At 47.0% G+C, this 26,084-nt stretch overlaps 1 protein-coding gene across 4 annotated transcripts; it reads right to left on the reverse strand.

The window, feature by feature from the left end:
* Positions 1 to 174: 174 nt before the first annotated feature.
* On the reverse strand, positions 175 to 24,505 carry LOC100403392 (transmembrane protein 231-like). Of its 4 annotated transcripts, XM_078357779.1 has the most exons (7): positions 23,509 to 24,505; positions 18,726 to 18,837; positions 9,974 to 10,221; positions 8,949 to 9,077; positions 8,476 to 8,619; positions 5,797 to 6,094; positions 3,980 to 4,380 (listed from the first exon to the last, which is right to left on the reverse strand). In XM_078357779.1, the coding sequence occupies exons 4-7, from the start codon at positions 9,042 to 9,044 to the stop codon at positions 4,310 to 4,312; spliced, it is 609 nt and encodes a 202-aa protein (XP_078213905.1). In that variant the 5' UTR covers positions 9,045 to 9,077; positions 9,974 to 10,221; positions 18,726 to 18,837; positions 23,509 to 24,505; the 3' UTR covers positions 3,980 to 4,309. The 4 variants fall into 4 exon arrangements, with proteins under 4 accessions (XP_078213906.1, XP_078213904.1, XP_078213905.1 ...); XM_078357780.1 differs by lacking the exons at positions 3,980 to 4,380; positions 9,974 to 10,221 and adding an exon at positions 175 to 345 and having other exon boundaries at positions 6,002 to 6,094; XM_078357778.1 differs by lacking the exons at positions 3,980 to 4,380; positions 9,974 to 10,221 and adding an exon at positions 175 to 345.
* Positions 24,506 to 26,084: the final 1,579 nt, after the last annotated feature.

Here is a 26,084-nt window from a genome sequence, read left to right on the forward strand (position 1 = left end):
CAGGTGGCCTTAGGAGCTGGTCCCGCAGCTGTTCCCCTCCTCCTGCTCATTGCCAGCCCTAGCCTTGGCCGAGAGAGGTGTAGGCTTCATAGCAGGTCCAGAAAAAGACATGATACGTTTCAACAAATAAGGTATTTTCCCCTTACAAATAACAGGGCAGAGTCCAGGCATCTGAAGAGGATAAAGCATTTGAAGGTCTTGTAATTAGTGATGTGATCTTAAACAAGAACTCCCCGCTGCAGGGAGAAGAAATGAGCAGTCTTTCCTGGTTGTGGTTTCGCAAGATGAATTACGATCCTTAATGATGGTCATAAGCTTTTTGGATTGGTAATTCCTTTCTGGGATCTAAAGGAAATAAACCAGAAACAGATTTATATACAAGGTTCACATAAGTGTTGTTCATTATTTTGACTTTGATTATTTTTGAGACGGAGTCTAGCTCTTGTCCCCCATGCTGGAGTGTGATGGTGGGATTTCGGCTCACTACAACCTCCACCTATAGGGTTCAAGTGATTCTCTTGCTTCAGCCTCCTGAGTAGCTGGGATTACAGGTGCCCACCACCAAACCATGTCCAGCTAATTTTTTGTACTTTTAGTAGAGACAGAGTTTCGCTATGTTGTCCAGACTGGTCTCGAACTTTTGACCTCAGGTTATCCACCCACCTTGGCCTCCCAAAGTGCTGGGATTACAGGTGTGAGCCACTGTGCCTGGCCTGTTCATGATTTTTTAAAAGTTAGAAATAGTGTACAGGATAGTAAGATGTGTGCCAGAAGGCCAACCATTATAACTCTGGGTAGGGGATTGGCAGTCATTATTTTACTTAGGATCATGTAATTTACATTTCCTTAACAGATATTTAGAACTTACCTGGCCAGAAAGATCCAAAACCTCTTTACAAAGCATGAATAAGGAGATGGGGAGAGGAGGTGGGGGATGGGGTAAGAGGGAGGCAGAGAGAATTGCTTTAATAAGCTTCAAGATGGAAGCTTAGTGGGGCATTAGACACCTGACCTGCCTTGGCAGAAACTGGACTAATCATTTGGAAGAATTAGGAATTTATCCAAATATGACCTATTTATGGATTACAGCTCAGTTGATAATATCGTGCATATTTCTTACCTTTCTTTCTCCTGCAACTATGCTGTGTGGTTCTGTTTCAGAAGCCACCAACATAGGATCTGTAAATAATTTTATATTCACCAGACACCGTTGTAATTTTCCAACCCGTCGTTTCCATATGCCATGTGGATTCCACTAAAAACTAATATACTTGGGGTTGGACCAGGAAACTTTTGCCAAAGAGCTAACAAAAGCTCCAAGGTCTTTGGGCAGAGCCCTGGCAAAGCAAGGCTGCTGGTGAGTAACTCGGAGAAGTGTGCTCAACTTCAGCCCTCCCTATTCTTCCTCTCTCCAAAGCCCTGATTCAAAATAAGGGAATACAACCTTCCATGTTGAACATTTTAATTAGCAAGCTACAGAACGTAATGGATTCTTTATATAAGTTTTGTATTCAAATAATTTAATAAAATCCAAACCAAAGTTTATACATATCTTTAGCCATCTTTCCATGTTTCATTACCTTTTGGGGATTTAAACCACCAACAATTTTTTAATGTCAATCTCAAGAGACCAGGCACACTGACTCACGCCTGTATTCTTGGCACTTTGGGAGGTTGAGACAGAAGGATTGCTTGAGGCTAGGAGTTTTATATTGCCCAAGACCAGCCTGGGCAATATAGTGAGGACCCCAATCTATAAAAATAAATAAATCTCAAGAAAAAAATTAGGCATATAAAACAGCCTGAATATGAAAAAAAGACAAGGGGGACAGTATTTTAGGGAATTCCTCTGCTTGTATACTTCAAAATAGCTTTGTTTCCAAAACTGTTTTTAGTCAGCCTAAAGGAAACGGTGCTGGAGATGAGAGCTGATCTCCAAGGTAAACCGAGGCACACACTAAGAGGTGTGTTTGTGGGCATGAAGCATAAACCACAGGGGCCATGTCTTCCAGTGGGAATGACCTGCTTGGGATCAGGAAGCAGCTCCATCTGTCCTCGGAGGAGACTGCTCGCGTCCTCAGGAGGTGAAGGGGCTGAACAAGCCGTCGTCCACGTGCAGAGACCCCTTCCAGCCATCTCTGCTCCCGCAGACACTTGCTCAGCCACCACAGTAGTCCAGCTGGACTGCTTGGCATTCTGTTAGTGGCCAGGCTGGACTGGCCTGCCCGGGCCAGCATCCTCCTTACCCCCTCACTGCTTCTTGTGTCCTTCCCAAAGCTGCCCGCCCCACTCTAATGGGCACCCTGTTCCTTAGTCAAGGGAAACACAAGCCGCTGGGCTTCCCGCTAGCCTTCTAAATAAACTGTGGTTGTCAGGCCGTGGGAGCCAATCCCAACACCAACTCCTGTCACCCCTGTCCTTTGCAGGAAGCAGGAAGGCTGTCAAGGAGGAGGAGGGCCAAGTGCTCAGGCTGTTGAGTGAGGCCCAGAAAGAACCTGTTGTGACAATCCTTTCTTCTCCCAGTGTTGCTGAAGGGGCTGGGAATGAACAGCCCCTCTGACTTTAGCCTGCCATCCAGGGGTGCACACAGAGGGCAAAACAGGGCAAAGAGCCAGCCACAGTCAGGCAGGCATCCAGGCCTGCTCCGCTGAGCTGACAGATGACTGACTTTCCGGCTGAGGCAGGTGGACCGTCCGAGTGTCCTTCAGCGGCCCTCCCTCATGCCTGTGCCAAGGCAGCCCTCCCCTTGGGCCCTGCACCTCTAGGTCTCCAGTGAAAGGCCTCAGCTCTGGAAATCAAGGCTCTGAATGGGAAATGGAGAGGCCCAGGGGTGCAAAGTGCTAGTGATTGGCATGTTTGTCACAAGAGAGCCCTGAAGAGTAAGTGGCTCACAGTAGAAGGAAGAAACGCACAGTGTGTTTCTCACTCAACAGAGGAAAAGTCTCTGCTTGACCAGAGATGGGACTCTTTCCAAGATGTCTGAACTGACTGCAATTTTCTCCTGAAATTCAACGCTAAGGCAAAGAAGAAAAACCCAAAAAGCTTATTACAGCCTCCAGGAACCCTCAGACCTTTCCACAAATTACTCCCTGATGATTCTGCAAGAGCTCTGAAGGTACGGAACTTGTATAGAGCAAAGGGAAGAACTGTTGTTTGTCTCGGAGGGGAAAAGCACACAAGCCCACATGTGTCCCCTGGGCTCTTTCAGAAACATCCTAAGATGTTCGCAGGAGATGACAATGAGGCAGCCACGGTCCTGCTGAGTCCTCAGGTCCTCAGAAGCGGCCTTCCTAGGATAAGTGCTCCTTCCACACTTCTCCCCGGGGCATCGCTGTCACAGAGATGGTGGTCACAAAGATCTTGATTCTTTCAAACACCCAGAGGAAGATAAGCAGGATGCTGACATACTGCACTCAGGCAAACTTCACCATCTCCCAGAACCCTGGCTGATAAGTACGGACAGTTAAGGAGTGGAGGGCCACATGGCATAAGTCAAAGTAAACTAAGGTTTAGTCCAGACAGGAAATGGCAAGAATATTTCAAATACTCTTAGGATGAAAGGAATAATAAAAGATTATTAAGAAATAAATATGGATGATTCTGACTTAGAAGAATGGCTCAGAAAGAAATATGAACAGGAAATGATTCCCCCCTCCCCCACCGTAAAAAGAGCAGACGCAGTCATTTATGTCGGAATACAGTGCTGTAGCAATTTCCAATCAAAGTCTTCCCACATCTGTTCCTGCTGGGGACAACTTTGGAATCTTCTCTTTTTGGAAACTGAGCTACCACTGCCTCTCTAACAGAAAGGATATAATATGGTTTCCACCATGCATTGGATGATAGCATTAATCACAAAAGGAGTTTCATGGCTCTGCCCACCCGGCCAGATAAAGTTGTGGTTATTCAGGATGGTGGCAACTGCAATACAATCATTAACCATTAATCAATCATGGGGCAGCCTTTTGGCAAAAAAACATTGAGGGCTATAAATATTCTTTTATTCCTGTGGGATATTCTGCACTTCAGAACAGAAAGAAATCATTTGAAAGCATAAACAATTGCATATACAAGGTAGATTAACAAATAATTTAAGATACTTGTCGGCCAGGCGCGGTGGCTCACGCCTATAATCCCAGCACTTTGGGAAGCCAAGGTGGGTGGATCACGAGGTCAAGAGATCGAGACCATCCTGGTCAACAAGGTGAAACCCCCTCTCTACTAAAAATGACAAAAATTAGCTGGGCATGTTGGTGCGCGCCTGTAGTCCCAGCTACTTGGGAGTCTGAGGCAGGAGAATTGCTTGAACTCAGGAGGTGGAGGTTGCGGTGAGCCGAGATCGTGCCATGGCACTCCAGTCTGGGTAACAACAGCAAAACTCTGTCTCAAAAAAAAAAAGATACTTGTCAAACAAAATATTTGATATGGTCTGGCTCTGTGTCCCCACCCAAATCTCATACGTCCCCACATATCAAGGGCAGGACCAGATGGAGATAAATGAATCATGGGGGCAGTTTCCTCCGTGTTGTTCTCATGATAGTGAGTTCTCACGAGATCTGATGCTTTTATAAAGGGCTTCCCCCTCAGCTCTGCTCTCATTCTCTCTCCTGCTGCCCTGTGAAGAGGTGCCTTCTGCCATGATTGTAAGTTTCCTGAGGCCTACCCAGCCATGCAGAACTGTGAGTCAATTACACCTCTTTTCTTTATAAATTACTCAGTCTTGGATATGTCTTTATAGCAGAGTGAGAATGGACTAATACAGTATTTATATTAAAATACGTCAAAAACTCAGAAGTGGTTGTGTGATCATCTACAGATGTTGAATGGCTAACTGAAGGAATAATGTATTGCCACTCTAAATAATATCAGTTTGGCTGGGCAAAGTTGTATAGGCTCCTAATGCCAAGGATCTGGGAGGCCAAAGTGGGAGGATCACTCGAGGCCAGGAGTTTGAGACCAGCTTGGCTGACATATTGAGACCTCTCTGTACCAAAAAACAAAAAAAGCTGGGCACAGTGGCACATGCCTGTAGTCCCAGCAGCCCAGTAGGCTGAGGTGAGAGGATCACTGAACCCATAGGAACTCGAGGTTACAATCAGCTATGATTATGGCACTGCACTCCAGCCTGAGCATCAGAGCAAGACTGTCTGTTTAGGGAAAAAAAAGAATTAGAACTTCGTAGCAGCGTAGGGAAATACTTATATTACATAGAAATACAAATAATGTGAATGCCAAAGTGTTTCAATACTAACATAATAGGTATATTTAAAAAATCCACATAAAGAGTGAAAAAAGTAAAGAACAACACATAGATTTCTTGAGCCATGCTTTTTAGTTTTGTCTAAAAATTCCCTTTTTATTGTCTGCTGCTAGTGTATGACATAAAATCAGAAAGCAATGGTGGATTTGTAGTTGTCCCCTCTGTGAAATGTCTGTGTGTCGTCTCCATGATATCTGGTTGCCAAGTAATACTGTAGATGCCTTTAGAGAACACCTCAGCCACCAGCCAGCCAAATGTGCTGAGTCAACACATGCCATGGCCTACAGCTCTGTAAGGAGTGAGGACACTGCGCCTTCCAGTAGGAAGCATGGGCGCTCCTGTTCTCCTGCTGGACTGCTAACGTGGGGAGAGTCACCCATGTTCTTGTTTTCTCTCTGAAAAGCGTGAACAGCAATTTGTCTTTGGCATCTGTTATAGGTGTGGCATGGGGAACAACTCAATTAGGCTTATATTTTTAAAAAAGGAAATCTATCAAGCCAGTGGTGGGATAAAGATGACATTTAACCATCACTAACCTGCTGGACCATGGGATGCTGGAAGCGGGGGGGCGGACCCAGGTTTGAAGATCAGGACAAAAGGACACATTCTGGACAGCACACTTACTCCCATTATTGAACATTCATGGGTTTTGACATTTTCATCACAAGGGCTCCAATTCTGCTTGTCTCTGTTGCCCCCAGTAACCTTGAAAGTCCTGAGCAGCTGCTGAATGAGCTCTACCTGTGACTCACTGTTCCTTTCCTGGTAGGCAGCAACAATATGTAGGAGGTCATAATCGTAGGCAAAGGGGCTGGTCCTGTTGATCATGGATACCTGGGACACGGGAGGAGGATGTGGCGTGAGCACCTGGGAGGCTCCTCCTCTCTTCCTTCTACCCTCCTGACACCCAGGCTGGTCCCACAGACCACCCTCGTGGTCTTGGTGGCCTAGTCCCGTGTCAATAATCTTATCTTCAAAGATGAATAAACATTGCAACAATTTAAGTTTATTTACTCTGTCCTTCTGTCTGTGGGGATGGAAATAAGGGGTCAGTGTCAACGTTTCATACGTTTTAAAGCTATTTATAAAATCTCTCTCTTGGCTGGATGTCATGGCTCATGTCTGTAATCCCTGCACTTTGCGACGCTGAGGCAGGAGGATTGCTTTAGGCCAGAAGTTCAAGACCAGCACAGGGAACATAAAGACCCCCGTTTCCACTGAAAACAAAAAAAAACAAACAAAAAAACCCCAACAAACTAGGCATTGTGGTGCCTCCAGTCCTAGCTACTAGGGAGGCTGAGGAGGGAGAACTGCTTGTACCCAGGAGTATAAGACACAGTGAGTCATAGGTGGGCCACTGCACTCCAGCCTGGGCCACAGAGTGAGACTCTATTTTTTTAATAAAAAAGTGGGGGCAGGGGCAGGCACAGTGGCTCACACCTGTAATCCCAGCATGTTGGGGGGCCCAGGTGAGTGGATCACGTGGGTCCAGGAGTTAAGACAGCAGCCTGAGAAACAAGGCAAAACCCCTTCTCTACAAAAAGTACAAAAATTAGCCAGGCATGGTAGCATGCACCTGTAGTCCCAGCTCACTACTCAAAAGGGTGGGGTAGGAGGATCATCTGGGCCTGGGGAGGTTGAGACTGCAGTGAGCCATGATCATGCCACTGCACTCCAGCCTGGGTGACAGAGTGAAACCCTATCACACACACACACATACAAAATAATTAATAAAATTGTTTTGAAAAGGGTTAGGTACAGTGGCTCATATCTGTATTCCTAGTACCCTTGGAGGCTGAGGTGGGAGGATTGCTTATAACTGATAATTTTCCTTTTTCACCTTCATGGCAGCCCAACTTCTGTGGTCCCCATTGTGATAAAATAAAGGTGAGGAATGAGTGATTAGATGCATGAGTTCTGGACACAGAAAGTTCCTGTCTCTGTTATACATTTTTTTTTTTTTTGAGATGGAGTTTTGCTCTTATTGCCCAGACTGGAGTGCAATGGCATGATCTCGGCTCACTGCAACCTCCACCTCCTGGATTCAAGCAATTCTCCTGCCTCAGCCTCCCGAAAGGTGGGATTACAGCCATTAGCCACCATGCCCGGCTAATTTTGTTATTTTTAGTAGAGACAGGGTTTCTCCATGTTGGTCAGACTGGTCTCAAACTCCCAACCTCAGGTGATTCACCTGCCTCGGTCTCCCAAAGTGCTGGGATTACAGGCATCAGCCACCATGCCCAGTCTCTGGCTCTGATATACTTTCAAGCTTTGCGCCTTTGAGAAAATTAATCACTGTTAGCCCCAGTTTTGTCTTCTGCAAAATGAGTTCATTCTTTAAACAAGCATCTCTGCGAGCTTCCCATGTGCCAGGCAGTGTGCTAGGCACTGACGTGACAGTACATGAGATGCCACTGCTGTCATCGCTGAGGGAGACAACAAATAAACACACAAACACGTGTCCTGAGTAGGCCAGGTGGCAGGAGGGAAAGTCTGGCTGAGGGATGATGGAGGGAGGGGCTGCTGCTGCAGAGGCAGCTCAGAGAAGGACTGTGCTCAGGGATATCTGAACAGGGACCTGAACTGCGTGGTCCGATAAGTCACGTGGATGCCTGGCAGAGGAGACGGCAAGAGCAAAAGCCCTGAGGTGGAAGCTGCTTCCTGGGTATGAGGAACAGCAAAAAGGCCAGGGTGGCTGGAAGGGAGCAAGGGGGACAGCGACGGGACAAGTGGCTGGAGCACTGGGAAAGAACAGTGCACGCGACTCAGAGGTTGCTGCGATAATTAAAGGAGATGATACAGGTAAACCCCTGCACTCAGGGCTGGCCTATGTCACGGGTTCAGTAAACTGTTGAGTAGTATTTTTGAAATACTTTACATGAACATTTCACATGATCTCTTGGAAACACATACTCCAAGTGTGTGTTTGGAAAAGCAAATGTGTTTGTGTGAGTGCATGTGCACACGTGTACCTAAAAGCAATAAACAATTTAGTTATTTGAGAAACACTGATTTTTTTCTCTTTCTCCTTCTAGGTATAAATACAGGTATATCTTCATAATCTGAAAAGATTTTATGGCAAGAATTCCTCAGAAGGCCCCTTTAAAGCCACCCGCAGAGAAATGATATTTCTACCTTTCATTCCCCTCTTCAAAGAACTCAGTGAACAGTAACACACAGAAACAAAGGAGCTGGACAATGAGAAGTGCTCTTACGTTGTATCGGGCATCGAGGCCGCCACAGCTCAGCGGCTGTTTCTGCTGCAGCCTCAGGTCTCCATTCACATATAACTGGGATCCAGGGATAGCAAAGGAGGACTGAAGAAATGCCATGCTCTGCATCACGAAGGTTGACATCCTCTGAAATCATTAGAAAAACAAACAATACCAACCGCTGTCAGATCTGAAGGGCTCTGGGTCTAACAGTCAGCTGTCTTGGCTGAAACCTAAGGGACTCTCACGCACCCAGCACAGTCATGCAGGAAACACTGCCTAGAACCTTCTGAGCTATTAGTAGCCCATATTAATTAATATGACTCCAGTGAAAAACATTCAGCTGGCCTAAGCGATCCCAAACTACATGGGGAAGAGGACCTGCTACGGTATGGGTCTTCTAGAAATCAGAAGAAAGGCTCTGGTCTATGAAAAAGACACAAGAGAGAGGATGGCCTCCCAGCGGACTGACTCACGTGTAACTGATAGGAGAAAGTCAGGATGAGCTGCACACCGAGAACGTGCTCCGTGGACTGCAGGGGAAGCTCCAGCTTAAAATGTAACATGTCCATCTTCCCATCCTGGTTCCTGTCTTCTTCTCTAGTCTAGGACACCCAAACAGGGCCAGCAGCCCTGGTCACTAATGAGTCTGGGAGGAATCCACATCACTTCTATACATACACAATGACCCACGGTCCTGCTGTACACAACAGGCATTATCTCCCCCACCCCCCAAAAAAAGAGAAAAATAGACAGGGGTAAGCGCATTAATATTGGGGAAAGAGATACAAAGTGCATGGCCCCTGAACTTCCTATGTGAGTCTCTCAAATGTTCACTGGCCAAAATAAATGGGAACTTGAAGTGGCAATACAAGACAAGAAACATCTGGATAGCATCGTCTCATTTGATCCTGTCTTTTTAAGTTTTAAAATTTTATTTTGTTAAAGAGATAGGTTCTCCCTATGTTGCCCAGGCTGGTCTTGAACTCCCAGAGTCAAGGGATCCTCCTGCCTTGGCCTCCCAAAGTGCTAAGATTATAGGTGTGAGCCCCCCGGTCAGATCAGATCTTGTTCGTTTTGTACTGGTGTTTTTTTTTTTTTTTCTTTTTTATAAACATGCCTGGATTTGCATGGAAAACTAGAGTATCAGAATTGTCTTCTACGCCTCTAGAAACAACTTTTTAAATTAGAAAAACACCTAATCCTTATCATTATGCATTCCCCCAACAAACTCAACAGAAAATCATCCAGCTCTATTATACATTCCGAAACCACAAGCGTCTTTGCTTCAGATTCTTTTTTTTTTTTTGAGACGGAGTTTCGCTCTTGTTACCCAGGCTGGAGTGCAAAGGCGCGATCTCGGCTCACCGCAACCTCCGCCTCCTGGGCTCAGGCAATTCTCCTGCCTCAGCCTCCCGAGTAGCTGGGATTACAGGCACGTGCCACCATGCCCAGATAATTTTTTGTATTTTTAGTAGAGACGGGGTTTCACCATGTTGACCTGGATGGTCTCAATCTCTTGACCTTGTGATCCACCCGTCTCGGCCTCCCAAAGTGCTGGGATTACAGGCGTGAGCCACCGTGCTTCAGATTCTTGATGTTGGACCTCATCTCATCAGGACTTGAAAGTCTTGTGGATCTTTTAGTACCAATCAATGAAATGAAAAAGGAAGCGATGTCAAGTCAGCAAAGCATTAAAACCACATCTGTATGATAAATTATGGGCATGAAAGAAAAAGAAACAGAGATCTGTGGAGGAAAACAGGACAAATTAGAGCTGATGAAGCTTATGTAGGCAGTGAAAAAAAACAGGTATCCATTCCCACCATCCAGGCTGACCTCACAGTGATCCTAAAACGATCAGCAGGAGAAGACGGCAACTGAAAAGCAATCACTGCTGACATGACCCCTCTGCACAACTCTGGATCTTTTTGCTACCAGTGATCCTTTCCCAGTGTAGTTCCCAGAAGTATTCTACTGTGGTGTAGCAGCATTCCCATCTGGATCCCTGATCTGATTCATTTTGATTCCCACCATTATTATTATATGAGGAAAATAATTTTTGTACCTTTTTGGACTAAAAAGGTCATTTGAGATGAAGAAATCTCAATTTTCAGAAACTTTCAATTATTTTTTTCCTTCTAGACAATAACATCCTTATTCTCAGTCTTGTTTTAGAGAAATCTCCCTCCCTCTTCTCTTGGATACTTCCTCTCTGCCCTGTTTCATCAGCTTCAGTGCAGGGTAGCTGCTACCAGGGCTGATGATCAAGTTACTGAGGCAGTGATGGACTAGTCATTATGAGTAGGATGAAAAGAGTCTGCCTTGTCTTCCTGTGGATTTTCTTCAATCGGGATCTGGGGAGACAATGTTGTATAACTCTCTGATGGATCCATGCCTTCTGGATCTTTAGGGTTAAACAGGAAGCAAAGATCACATTTCTCAACTTGCAACAGAGGATACTGGCCAGAAGACAACTGCCAAAGGAATCCAGACTCCAGCCCACTGTGGGAGGGGTAGAAGCTCATTTCCTTTGATCTTTACGATAAATGTAAAGCCCCAGGAAGGCAGAACACGTATTTTCCCCATTATATCGATAAGAAAATCAAGGGTCAGGGAGATTAGGGCATTTATCAGAGATACAGCAAGTCATGGTGAAGACAGAATTTCTGATCAGGTCTTCGACTTCAAATGTGGTATCCTTTTCAAGACTAAAATATACAGACTTATTTAAAAATTCAAAAAGAAGACGGTGGGTTGGAGAACTCTTTTTGCAAAACGGCAGTGCCAGGCATCAACGCCTGTACACTTGCCTGTGTGCACAATTCCACTCCAAGTTCAGAGAGGAAAGAGATCTGGCTCAGCACCATCAACAGTGTCTACTTGTTAAATTCACTTATTAATGTGCTGCACAGTTTCTGAGGCGCTACTGTGTGTCAGGCACTATTTGAGATGATGAGAATATAGTGGTAAACAAAACAGACAAAGTCTCCATCCTGGGAGCTTATGTTCCCAATCAAGAAAACAGAAAATAGATTAATAAATATGCAACAATTTCAAATAGTGATAAGTGCCACAAAGAAAAATGAGGCAGGCTAAAATGAAATAATAATTAAGGTTGAACTTAACAGAAAGTTTTGTTATTTTTTTTTGTTGTTTTTTTGTTTTTTGAGATGAAGTCTCACTCTGTTGCCCATGCTGGAGTGCAGTGGCATGAACTAGGCTCCCTGCAACCTCCACCTCCTGGGTTCAAGCAATTCTCCAGTCTAAGTCTCCCAAGTAGCTGGGACTACAGGCTACTTTTTTTTTTTCTTTTTAAGTAGAGACAAGGTTTCACTATGTTGGCCAGGCTGGTTTCGAACTCCTGATCTCGTGAACTGCCCACCTTGGCCTCCCAAAGTGCTGGGATTACAGGCGTGAGCCACTGTGCCCAGCTTAACAGAAAGTTTTACATAAAATATTCAGGATGACCCAACTTGTTGGAGGCCTGAAGGAAGTGAGGTGATGAGGGGATGGGGTACAAGAATGTCTCAGGGAAGAAGGATCTAGGCTCACTAAGTGCATGTGCTCTGGGTGCCTGGGGGGCCAGTGCAGCTGGTAGAATGGGTGAGATGGAGAGCATGGCAGAGAGAGGGGACACAGAAGTGAGGACACAAAGGATGTGTCTCCCAAAAACAACCTGTCACTAGCTAGACTCACCCCACGGGCTAGCAAAGGTTGTTTCTGTTATCACTTGTACTACTGAAAAAATCAATTACTTAATTCCATTTCGTTGAAAGTAAGCCTAACATACGTGCAACAGCTACAAAGGCAGGCATTCAAAGGCTACTACTTCCTCAACACAAACTCCAGGTCACTATCTAACCTCCCTCTGGTGCCTGGCCAAGAGAATTCACAAATGACACAACCACTTTACATCTATGAGGTATATACAGGATTTAAAACATTTGTTATATCCACTGATTGTCCCATGTGATCCTTCCACATATCCCAGGAGAGAGGTGGGTGCTCTCACGCCTAGGATATGGAGAGAAAAATTTTGTTGTTTTATTTTACGGAGGGGACGGAGCATCCGTTGAACTACCACATGAACTAAATGAACTATTGCCCTTCCTCCAGCAATGAAAAAAGCCACCTCTAGTCAGTAGTGTCAATCAGAAATTGAGGGCAGGATTCTGTTTCGAGGGTTTCAGGCCTCCACCTCTTCCACAACAAACCCATAGCCTCCTGCAGCTTCTTTTCCGGCTGCCATTAGGCCGGGAGCTATTCCTGCCTTCCACCGTCCAGAGACTCACCCTCGCTGGCTGGCAGCAGCTCCAGAGGAAGCAGTGCCTGCATCTGGATATTGCTTCTAGCAAATGTGCAACTGCCAGAGCTCTGGCACCAATATAAACCCTTCCTGCCTGGGTAGCTGCTGTGGCCCCGGCTCAGTCAGAGCAGCCCGGCCTCCCAGCTGAGGCCCCCTATCTACCACCCACTGCCAGCTCATCCCCAAGCCACAGCACAGGCCCATGCTTCTCTTCCAAAGTAGAAAGACCATCTTCTATCCCGGAGTCCTCACCTGCCACTCACAAATCAATCTGACCCTCTGACCACACAAACACCTAGTCTTCATAAAGTTCTATGATGGCACCAGGAATTCACTGCCCAAAGTGGGCAAATGGTATGCAAACCTGCCTCTGAGAACTCAGACTAAGGCCAGGTGTGGTGGCTCACACCTGTAATCCCAGTACTTTGGGAGGCTGAGGCAGGTGGATCACCTGAGGTCAGGAGTTTGAGACCAGTCTGGCCAACAAGGTGAAACCTCATCTCTATTACTAATTTAAAAAAAAATTAGCTGGGTGTGGTGGCATATGGCTGTAATCCCAGCCAGCTGCTCAGGAGGCTAAGGCAGGAGAATCACTGGAACCTGGGAGGCAGAGGTTGCAGTGAGCTGAAATTGTGCCACTGCACTGCAGCCTGGGCGACAGACTTAGACTCTATCCCCCCACCCTCTGCAGAAAAAAACCACCACCAACAAAAAACAAAGACAAAAATTAGTTGGGCATGGTGGCACGCTCCTGTAATCCCAGCTACTTGGGAGGCTGAGGCAGGAGAATCTCTTGAACCCAGAAAGTGGAGATTGTAGTGAGTCGAGATCATACCACCACTGGACTACAGCCTGGGCAACAGAGCGAGAGTCCATCTCAAAAAACAACAACAAAAGAACTCAGAGTAGTCACCACTGGCTGCTGTCCACCCCCACTGACCCGAGACCACCCCCTGGACCCCTGCTGTGGAAGGCTTCTGCTGGAGCTGTGATAAGCACTGCTTTTTGCAGTATTTCAAGGCACTGCTGGAGCCTGGCTTCTTACTGGCTGTCCCAGAACAAGAGGGGCAGTGACCTAGGAGGCAGTGCCCTGATCTGCCAGAAACACATGAAGCTAGAAACTCCCAGAAAAGTGGGTCTGGACACAAGTGTGCCAACCAACTACTAAGGGCTGAACTGTGTGCTCCACAGATTCCCATGTTAAATATGATACGGCTGTGGCCTTTTCAGAGGAAGAGATCTCAATCTCCTGATATGTCTCTGCTATGTGAGGACACAGAAGGCACCCAACTGCAAGTTAGAACCCAACAATGCTGGCACCCTGATCTCAGACTTCCAGCCTCCAGAACTGAGGAAACAATGTCTGTTTGTGTGTGTGTGTGTCATTATAGACGTTGGCTGTAATGCTAGCACTTTGGGAGGTCAAGGTGGGATGAGCCACAAGGCCAGCCAACGTCTGCTTTTATTTTTTTGAGACAGAGTTTTGCTCTTGTTGCCGAGGCTCACTGCAACCTCCGCCTCTTGGGTTCAAGTGATTCTCCTGTCTCAGCCTTCTGAGTAGCTGGGATTATAGGCACACGCCACCATGTCTAGCTAATTTTTTTTTTTTTTTTGAGATGGAGTTTCGCTCTTGTTGGCCAGGCCAGAGTACAATGGCACGATCTTGGCTCACTGCAACCTTTGCCTCTCAGGTTCAAGCGATTCTCCTGCCTCAGCCTCCTGTGTAGCTGGGAGTATAGGCAACTGCTACCATGTTCAGTAATTTTTTGTATTTTTAGTATAGATGGGGTTTTACCATGTTGGCCAGGTGATCAACCCACCTCAGCCTCCCAAAGTGCTGGGATTACAGCATGAGCCACCACACCTAACCCCAGTGTCTGCTTTTTAAGACAAAAATCTGTGGTATTTCATTAAAGCAGCACAATCTAAGATACTGACACTCAACTCTTCAGGAACACAGCCCCTGCCCCAGGAGTCCAGCTAAATGTCTGACACAGATCTAAATGTTCTTTTCATTTTTTCTTTTTTTTTTGAGACGGAGTCTTACTCTGTCACCCAGGCTGGAGTAGAGTGGCATCATCTTGGCTCACTGCAACCTCTGCCTCCCCAGTTCAAGAGATTCTCCTGCCTCAGCCACCTGAGTAGGTGGGACTACAGGTTCCCGCCACCAAGCCTAAATTTTGCATTTTTAGTAGAGGCAGGGTTTCACCATGTTGGCCAGGCTGGTCTTGAACTCCTGACCTCAAGTAAACGCCCCCCTTGGGCTCCCAAAGTGGTGGGATCACAGGTGCACACCACCATGCCCAGCTAATTTTTGTATTTTCAGTAGATACAGGGTTTTACCATATTGGCCAGGCTGTTCTCAAACTCCTGACCTTGAGATCCACCCACCTCAGCCTTGCAAATTAATGGGATTACAGGCATAAGCCACCATGTCTCCCATCAGTTTTCTTACCTTTTTTTTCCCTCAAACATGAAAAGGAGAACAACTCATCAGTTTTTTTAAAAGCTAAGGCCGGGCGTGGTGGCTCACGCCTATAATCCCAGCACTTTGGGAGGCCGAGGCGGGTGGATCACGAGGTCAAGAGATCGAGACCATCCTGGTCAACAAGGTGAAACCCCGTCTCTACTAAAAATACAAAAATTAGCTGGGCATGGTGGTGCGCGCCTGTAGTCCCAGCTACTTGGGAGGCTGAGGCAGGAGAATTGCTTGAACCCAGAAGGCGGAGGTTGCAGTGAGCCAAGATTGTGCCATTGCAGTCCAGCCTGGGTAACAAGAGCAAAATTCCATCTCAAAAAAAAAATAAATAAAATAAAAGCTTAAAAGCCAATTTGTAAGTAGGACCTGGCATAGCAGCCCAGAACTTCCCTCAGGTTTTGAAAAGAGGAGGCACACTGCACCCTCTACAACCCTGAACCACATCTATTGGCTCCCTCAGTGCCTACATATATTATACAACATCACTAAAGTCACTTCAAGTAGGGGGAAAAAGCCTTATTGATGTAGTATATAAAGCTATTTCAGATGGATGGGATTATTAAAGGATTCTAATGCATATAAAACACGTTTTAAAAAGTGATTTCCCTTTAATCTGCTGCACCTTAATTTGCCATCTATTTAATAGCTATTTGTCGATGTCATATAGACTTTTCATTTCCCTGGCTCAACACTGTTAAAAACTTTATCACCATATCTGCTAGTATTTCATTGTTCACTGCTTCAAATCAAGTGTGTGCATTATCTTCGGTTTTGTTGGCAGCTTCACTTTGGCAGCTAAAGGCACACAGTTCCCTATAATGAAGTCAGACAACTAGTCCATAATAAAAGACTGCTGGGCATGGTGGCTCAAGCAGGAGGATGGCTTGAAGCCAGTAACTGGAGACCAGCCATGTGTGGGGACACACACGTACCTGTGGTCCTGGCTTCTCTGTAGTCCTAGCTACTGGGGAGGCTGAGACAGGAGGACTGTGTAAACTCAGGAGTTCAAGGTTACAATGAGCTATGATTGTTATCACTGCATTTCCGCATGACAGAGCGAAACCCCATGTCCTTAAAAAAGAAAAAAAAAAAGCCTGGGCATGGTGGCTCACACCTGTAATCCCAGTACTTTGGCAGGCCGAGGCGGGAGGATCATTTGAGCTCAAGACAAGACCGGGCCACATGGGGAGACTGTGTCTTTACAAAAAATAAAAAATAAAAAACTAGCTGGGGACAGTGCCTCACAACTGTGGTCCCAGATACTCAGGAGGCTGAGGTGGAAGAATCACTTGCGCCCAGGAGCTGGAGGCTATACAGTGAGCCATGATATCATGACTATACTCCAGCCTGGGCAACAGAGTAAGATCCTGTCTCAAATGAATAAAAAAATAAATAAATAAAAGAATATAAAAGGAAATGAGTAAAAGAATATAAGGGAAATTCTCATCCCTAAAACCTGTGAATAGGTCACAAGGCAAAAGGTATTGAAGGAATGGTTTCCTAGAATATTTAACAAAATAAAGAAAATAATAAAAAAGAAAAATTAAAAAAAACCCCTGTGATTAAATTAAGGATCTTTAATCAGCTGTGATTAAAGATCTTGCAGGAGGGGGTTATTACACATTTTCAAGACCAGTCTAAAGTAATCACAAGTTTCTCTGTGAGAGGGAGACAGGAGGTCAGAGTCAGAAAGATGTGAAGATGTTATGCTGCTGGATTTGGAGAAGAGGTGAGAGCGATGGGCCTCGGAATGCAGGTGGCCTCTAGAAGCTGGCAAAGTCAAGGAAGAAAATTCTTCCTACAGCCTCCAGAAGGAACACAGCCCTGATGACACTTCGGTTTTGGCCCAGAGACATCCAATTTGGACTTCTGAGCACCAGAACTATAACATGATAAAATATATATGCTTTTAAGCTGCTAAATTTGGGAAATTAATTACAGTAACAATCACAAACTTACACAAACATTAAGAATATATTCATTCATCTGTGAATATTTCTTTCTTTCTTTATTTTTGAGTCTCTCTCTGTCACCCAGGCTGGAGTGCAGTGGCATGATCTCAGCTCGCTGCAACCTCTGCCTCCCAGGTTCAAGCAATTCTCGTGTCTCAGCCTCCTGAGTAGCTGGGATTACAAGCATGAGCCACTACACACAGCTAATTTTTTTGTATTTTTTAGTAGAGATGGGGTTTCGCCATGTTGGCCAGGCTGGTCTCAAACTCCTGACCTCAGGAAATCTGCCTGCCTCGGCCTCCCAAAGTGCTGGGATTAAAGGCATGAGCCACTGTGCCCAGCCCATATGTATTTATAGAGCTCATTCTATTTGCTGGCAACCCTAGTGAAAAAAAAAAAGTCTAAGATGCCTGCTCTGAAAGAGCTTATTTAAGAATACATTTTCAGCGAGAAATAGCAGTGAAAGAGAACAGACATAGAAGAATCCTCTAGTGGATTCTGTATTAACAAAACGGGTCTATAATGGCCAGCTCCCTGGCCTCTAACCTCCACAGCGGAGTCAACTAACTCCCCATCAAGGCTTTAAGACCAACCTGGCCCCAAATGGCAGCAATGGAAAGAACCTGAGCCAAGTGGGCAGCATGATGCTCAGCACGCAGCCCTCCTTCCAGCTGGCCCCACTCTAATCTTGTGTTCCAGCTGAAGAACTGGGTCAGCAAGGCCACTTCTTCTTCTGGGGCTCTAAGTAGACCGCATGAGTCCTCAGGGGGGTTAAGAGTCTTATGTGGTCCTGCAAGTCCGTGCTGAAGCTGGGCTGCCCATCAGCCTGCGGCTCTACATGTTGTCCACTGGGAGACTCCTCTCTTGCCAAACCCCACCTCCCTGCCTGGAGGTCCAACTGTCCCCTCCACTCCTCCCTAACAAGATGATGTGCCCACAGAACTACCAACTGTAGTTGACCACCTCTCTCTGGATACTGCCTGCCTGCTCCTCCCTGGTTCTTGGAGGTGCCCCTGGCCTGCCTCACCCCAGTGGTCTCTGGGTCCTAGCCTGTCCAGACTGTCTGTCCTGATCAGGCCTTCCATCTGTTCTCCATGCAAAGCCAGTATGTCAATGCCACTGGGTACGGGGTTTCTTCCCAGGATGGTGCAAACATTCTCAAATTGATTGTGCTGATAGCTGTACACCTCTCTGGATTGTGTACTTAAGAAAAAAGTCAGAATCATCCCACCTCTGCTCAAAACCCCCCAGCAGAGTGCTCCAGGATCCGCCCTCCTCTCCTCCTCTCTGCTTTGCCCACATAGTCCCTCCAGGCACCCTGACCTGCTCAGTGTTTCCTCTGCAGGCTCTTGCTCCAGGCCCTCTGAATCTGCTGCTCCCTGGCCTAGAACACTTGCTCTTCCCACAATAGCTGTCGGCTCATTCCTCCCTTCCTTGAGATTTTGACTCCAATGTCATCCCCATCACCTTACAGCAAAAAGCATTTCACCCCCCTCCCCACCCTGACACTCACAACCAGCTGTTCCATCCCGCAGGTTGTGTGTTTTCTCCCTCCCTCCATTGGAATGAGAGCTCCATGTGGGAAAGGGCTTTGTTTTGTTCACCATGGCATCTTGACCTGGTACCTAGGGGGAAAAAAAAAAAGAGAGGCACACATTTGATACTGAGTAAATGTTTGTTGAGTGAACAAATAAATGAGTGGTCCAAATGTGACGCAGTCTTGATTCCAGCAAGGACACAAGCTAAACATTATTGGGTTGTACTTTAATTATCACAAGACCCACTAGGACTTTAGTTTAGTGAAATCCATACAATAAAGTCAATCCTTTATTGTATTTATACCAGAAAAAGATCTGCCTTCCTTGACATTCAGATTTGTTAAAAATGACAAAAGAAGCTGGGGGAGGTGACTCATGCCTGTAATCCCAGCAGTTTGGGAGGCCGAGGTGGGCAGATCAGGCGGTCAGGAGTTGAAGACCAGCCTGGCCAACATAGTGAAACCCTGTCAAAAAAAAAAAAAAAAAAAGACGGCCGGGCACAGTAGCTCACGCCTATAATCCCAGCACTTTGGGAGGCTGAGGCAGGTGGATCAAGAGGTCAAGAGATTGAGACCATCCTGGTCAACAAGGTGAAACCCTGTCTCTACTAAAAATACAAGAATTAGCTGGGCATGGTGGTGCGTGCCTGTAATCCCAGCTACTCAGGAGGCTGAGGCAGGAGAATTGCTTGAACACTGGAGGCGGAGGTTGCGGTGAGTCGAGATCGTGCCATTGCACTCCAGTCTGGGTAACAACAGCGAAACTCTGTCTCAAAAAAAAAAAAAAAAAAGACAAAAGAAATTTGAACAACTAGAATAAAGAGCGTTGGGCAGATATGTAAATGGCTATATTGCAAACGCTGGTTAAAAAGAAATCAATCCAAAGCTTCCTGGTAGAAATAAATACTTCACATCAATGATTCTGCAATAACAAGTTGGCATAAACTGCAAATAACCTTTTCTGTGGGGCCAAAATATTAACTGTGCTTCAGGAAAACAGGCTTTGGTGCCTCAAACAAGATCAAACCTCATGTAGGAACACAGCCACCATTCCAGCTAAAGATGGACTGCAGGTAGATACGGTTTGGCTCTGCATCCCCACCCAAATCTCATCTTGAATCGTACTCCCAAATTCCCCCATGTTGTGGGAGGGACCTGGTGGGAGATAATTGGATCACAGCAGGCAGTTTCCCACATAGTGTTCTCATGGAAATAAGTCTCACGGTTTTATCTGACGGTTTTATCAGGGGTTTCCGACTTTGCATCTTCCTCATTCTCCCTTTGCCTGCTGCCATCCATGTAAAACAGGATTGGCTCCTCCTTGCCTTCCACCATGATTGTGAGGCTTTCCCAGCTGTGTGGAATTGTAAGTCCAAATAAACCTCTTTCTTTTGTAAATTGCCCAGTCTCAGGTACGTCTTTATCAGTGGCATGAAAATGGACCAATACACAGGTTTTGTGTTTACCACCAAATTCTCATCTATTTGGGGTCAAGGGCCATGTCTCCTATCTGCCTATACCTCCAGGTCAGACCCTGCACTTGGCCAAATGTATACACACTGAACAAATGATCCCTGGTAGCCAACACCTTGAAGTTATATATACATGAAAGTAATCTTAAACTCAAGTACACATTGCAGTTTAAAATTTTCAGAACCACTGGTGCAGTGGCTCACACCTGTAATCCCAGCACTTTGGGAGGCTGGGGGGTGCTTCATGAGGCCAAGAGATGGAGACCATCCTGGCCAATATGGTGAAAGCCCATCTCTACTAAAAATACCAAAAAAAAATTAGCTGGGCATGGTGGCACGTGCCTGTAGTTCCAGCTACTCAGGAGGCTGAGGCAGGAGAATCACTTGAACAAGGGAGGCAGAGGTTGCAGTGAGCTGAGATCGCACCACTGCATTCCAGCCTGGTAAAAGATTGAGACTCCATTAAAAAAAAAATTTCAGAACAATTTCTGAGATTAAAACAATTATCAGGGATAGATTCTCTACCTTGGTACATTAAAACTATCATCCCAAATACACTTATCTCAATGTTTTTTAAAGAAATAAAAGAGAACTAAAAGTCCCAAGAGTCAACAGAGTATTCAGTTACAAAGTATCACCCCATACAGGATTGCTAGTTAAGACAGAGTTCAGGTACCCTTACAGAGAGGAGATCTGACAAGACACCATCTTCACGAAAGGATCTAACTTGTCAACAAAGGTACGACTTGACATCTTTTAAGGTGATTTACTGACAAGTGGACATCACCTATGCAGGTAGCATTGTGAACAAAAAAAAGTTTAATCTGAATCTAATCATGAAGAAAATCAGAGGAACCGAGATTGTAAAACATTCTATGAAACAATTACCATGGGCTGGATGCGGTGGCTTATGCCTGTAATTCCAGCACTTGGGAGGCTGAGGCTGGTGGATCACGAGGTCAGGAATTCAAGACTAGCCTGGCCAAGACAGTGAAACCCCTAAAAAAATTCTACTAAAAATACAAAATTAGCTGGGCATGATGGCAGGTGCCTGTAATCCCAGCTACTTGGGAGGCTGAGGCAGAGAACTGCTTGAACCCAGGAGGTGAACGTTGCAATGAGCCGAGAACGCACCACTGTACTCCAGCCTGGGCGACAGAGAGAAACTCCCTCTCAGAAAAAGAAAAATTAGCTGGGCATGGTGTGCATGCCTCTAATCCCAGCTACTCAGGAGGCTGAGGCTGGAGAATCACTTAAACCTGGGAGGCAGAGGTTGTAGTAAGCCAAGATTGCACCACTGTACTTCAGCCTGGGCAACAAAGCAAAACTCCATCTTAAAAAAAAAAAAAAAAGACAAAACAAAAACAATTAGCATAGACTCTTTAAAAATGCCAATCTCAAGAAACTGAAACAAGAAGGAACTGTTTTAGGTTAAATGACCCTTAAAGATACAGAACAATTGGCTGGGCGTGGTGGCTCAAGCCTGTAATCCCAGCACTTTGGGAGGCTGAGGCGGGTGGATCAGGAGGTCAAGAGATCGAGACCATCCTGGTCAACATGGTGAAACCCTGTCTCTACTAAAAATACAAAAATTAGCTGGGCATGGTGGCACGTGCCTGTAGTCCCAGCTACTAGGGAGGCTGAGGCAGGAGAATTGCCTGAACCCAGGAGGCGGAGGTTGCGGTGAGCCGAGATCGTACCATTGCACTCCAGCCTGGGTAACAAGAGCGAAACTCCATCTCAAAAAAAAAAAAAAAAAAAAGATACAGAACAATTAAAGCGGTATGTGAACCTTGATTAGATACTGGAATTAAAAAAAAATGAAAAGCCGACTCTTTTTTTGTGAGCAAACAATTGGGGAAATTTAAGTAAGCCCTGTCCATTAGATACCTTTACTCTATCAATGTGAAATTCCTTTGGTATGCCCTGGCGCATTGGCTCATGCTTGCAATCCCAGCACTTTGGGAGGCTGAGGAGGGGGGGGATCACCTGAGGTCAGGAGTTCAAGACCAGCCTGGCCAACATGGTGAAACCCCGTCTGTACTAAAAATACAAAAATATTAGCTGGGCATGGTGGGGCGTTCCTGTAATTCCAGCTACTCGGGAGGCTGAGGCAAGAGAAATGCTTGAACCAGGACCCTGGAGGCGGCAGTTGCAGTGGGCCAAGATCTTGCCACAGCATTCCAGCCTGGTCTACAGAGCGAGATGCTATTTCAAAAAAAAAAAAAAAATTCCTTTGGTATATTTTGCGGCCATGAAAGAATAAATTTTACAAGACATATGCTAAAGTAGGAGGCATCAGTGCCATGACCTCTGCAACTTCCTATCAAATGGCTCTGATGCACTGTGCCATGTACATATGTACATACATCCATGCATAAAAAGAGCTAGAGACAAAATATTACCGAATCTAAGAGCATGGGTATTGTTGTATTGTTCTCTCAATGTTTTGGCAGGCTTGAAATTTTTTTGAAAAAAGAGATGAAAAGGCTGGGCGCGGTAGCTCACTCCTGTAATCCCAACACTTTGAGAGGCTGGGGTGGGTGGATCACAAGGTCAAGAGTTTGAGACCAGCCTGGCCTAGATGGTGAAACCTTGTATCTCCTAAATATACAAAAATTAGCCGGGTGTGGTGGCAGCCACCGTAGTCCCAGCTACTGGAGAGGCTGAGGCAGGAGAATCACTTAAACCCGGGAGGCAGAGGTTACAGTAAGCCTAGGTCGCACCACTGCACTCCAGTCTGGGTAACAGAGTAAGACCTCTTCTCAAAAACAAAACAAAACAATAACAACAAAAAAGCGGTGAAAAAATAAGGAAACAAAAACAGATTAATCTGGTCCCAGTAGTACCTCCATATTGCAAGAACATTTCGTTTTTCACACAAGGCCCATAGAATATCATCTTTTTTTTTTTGTCATAATTGTCAAATGTGATCCTAGCACCTTCTGAGATAACATGAGCTGCCCGATTCTCTTTTCGGGCATGACCACAAGCTAACATCTGCATCTGACCCCAACCTGCCTGACTACCTTACCAGCTACTTCACAGTCCCCACCAGGAAAAACCCTGGGCACATAATCACGCTGCAAGTCCCAGGTGTCCGCTGAACAGCGCCTGGCAGTCACTGCTCAGGGGATGAGAAATCACAGGTGCCTTGTTTGGGACTAGAGTCAGGAGTCCCGTCCTCCTTCCCTCGGCTCTGCTCCCCCGTTGTTTACGAAGATCTCAGTCCCCTCTGCGGGAAGCCCCACCTCCCCTTCCAGGGCCACGGGCCCCAGTCTTCTTGCCTTTCAAGGTCAACACAAATAACTGCGCCTCCCCTCAAAGCCTTTCTCCGTCTTCCCAGGTGAAGTCCTCCTCGCTCCTCCCTCCAGCTCTCCGAGCACGGGCAGTTCTTCCTGGCACTGGAACTCTGAACAACCAGCTCATGCTGCAGGGGGCAGAAGAGTTCAAAGGAAGCTGTGCCAAAGCTCTTGATGGCTTAGTGGGAACAAGGCAACAGGTGGCACCAGGTCCCGTAAAGAAAATCCTGGAAAGCGGAGAGGGTCTCGGAGAGGGTGGATTCGGCCCGAGGCGCCCGCGATCAGCTGAGGAGCCGCCGGTGCAAAGGGCGGGGCTGCAGACCCCGGGCAAGGGGAGCGCGAGCTTTGACCCCTCGGCCGGGCCGAGCAGCTCCAAGGCCCCTAGAAGGAGGCTGGACGCGGTGGAGCAACCCAGAGAGGGCGGAGACCACCGCCTCCCGGGCACGGGGGTTGCAGCTCTGAAACTGGGGCGCTCGGAAGCTCCAAAGGGCAAGACCCGCTCGGGTGGCGGTCGAGAGGGCTCCAGTCCCGAGCCCACCGGCGGCCGTTCCCCCCACCTCACGCCCAGCGGGGCTCCGGGCCGGCGAGGAGAGGGGCTCCGGGTGAGCAGCGGGACCCCCCCCCCCCCGGTACAGGAGGACAGCGCCCACCCAGCCGGTCGGCGGCGCACCGGGACGCCGCCAGGAGTTGGGACGCCCATAACCAAGCCGATACGCCGCGGCCGCCGCTCCCCTCGCGCTCCATCCCGTTGCCATTCACCACAGAGAGCTGAGGGAGGAGCGCCCTAAGTGCGGCAGCGGGCAGCCCCCAGCACCCTCCTCGCCTCATCCCAGCTACTCGGGAGGCTGAGGCAGGAGAATCGCTTGAACCCAAGGAGGGGGAGGTTGCAGTGAGCCGAAGTGACACCATTGCATTCCGTCCTGGGCAACAGCGTCAGCTCCAGTCGGGCCCTCTTCCCTGAATCCGAACGGTGCCGCCAAGTGACCGTTTCCTTCTCCAATCACAAGGCGCTGCAGCCGGCGGGGGCTGGGCCAGGGTTGTTCCCGCCCCGACGTTGGCTCGGCTTGCACAAACCTAGCTTCACGCACGCGCCCCCTGCTGGAGAAGCGGTCCCTGCCCGCGAGCTGCGCGCTCTGCTCTGCCCTTTTCGGCAGTGCCTGTAAGAAAACAAGGGAATTGCACGCGGCCCACCAGACTAGAGCTGTGGATTTACTAGGGATGTGGCAAAGCAGTGATCAGAACAGATCTGGAACGTTGTAGTATCTAGGTCTGGACCCCAATATTTAAGCAACCTTCATGAATAGAATAATCACATTCTCAGACCGGGTGCGATGGCTCACGCCTGTAATCTCAGGACTTTGGGAGGCCGAGGCGGGTGGATCACTTGAGGTCGGGAGTTCGAGACCAGGCTGGCCAACATGGCAAAACCCATCTCTATTTTTGTATCAAAAATACAAAAATTAGCAGGGCGTGGTGGCACGTGCCTGTAATCCCAGCTACTTGGAAGGCTTAGGCAGGAGAATCCCTTGAACCCGGAGATAGAGGTTGCAGTAAGCCGAGATCGTGCCACTGCACTCCAGCCTAGGTGACATCTCAAAAACAAAAACAAACAAAAAACATTCTCTATTTAAATCAGATAGTAAAAATCCTATTCAAAGGCTGATGTGGGACCGAAATGGGAGGGAGGTTGTGGATATACAGTCTCCGTAGAGTGCAATGTAATTGGGTTTTTGTTGTTTTGAGACAGGATCTCGCTCTGTTGCCCATGCTGGAGTGCAGTGGCACAATCTTCGCTGACTGCAGCCTCTGCCTCCTGGGTTCAAGCGATTCTCGTGCCTGAGCCTCCTGAGCAGCTAGGATTGCAGGCATACACCATCACGACTAGCTAATTCTCTCTCTCTCTCTCTTTTTTTTTTTTTTGCGAGAATGGGGTCTTGGCTGTGCACAGTGGCTCACGCCTGTAATTCCAGCACTCTGGGAGGCTGAGGTGGGTCGATCACTTGAGATCAGGAGTTTGAGACCAACCTGGCCTACATGGTGAAACCTCATCTCTACTAAAAATACAGTAAGTAGCCAGGCATCACGGTGTGTGCCTGCAATCCCAGCTACTCGGGAGCCTGAGGCAGGAGAATTGCTTGAAGCCAGGAGGCGGAGGTTGCGGTGAGCCAAGCTGAGATCATGCCATTGTATTCCAGCCTGGGCAACACGAGCAAAACTGCATCTTAAAAAAAAAAAAAAGAAAGAAAAGAAAAAAGAGAGAATGGAAATGTATTTTCTCATGGTTCTGGAGGCTTGGAGGTCCAGGATGTAGGCGCCTGTAGGTTGTGTATCTGGGGAGGGCCTGCTCCTCACTGCTCACACTACCGATCGTCACATGGAGGAACAAAGTGAACCCACTCTCTCAAGCTCTTTTAGAAGGCTCTTAATTCCATACACAGGGGCTCTGCCCTCCTTATTTAACCATCCCATGAGGCCCCTCCTCTCTTAATATCACACTGCTGTTAAGTTTCAACACAAGGACATAGGGGAAACATGCAGACCATAACTCTCAAGTGATTTCC

The sequence above is a fragment of the Callithrix jacchus genome, chromosome 20 (assembly GCF_049354715.1).
Source record: "Callithrix jacchus isolate 240 chromosome 20, calJac240_pri, whole genome shotgun sequence".
In the NCBI taxonomy this organism is placed as follows: Eukaryota; Metazoa; Chordata; class Mammalia; order Primates; family Cebidae; genus Callithrix; species Callithrix jacchus.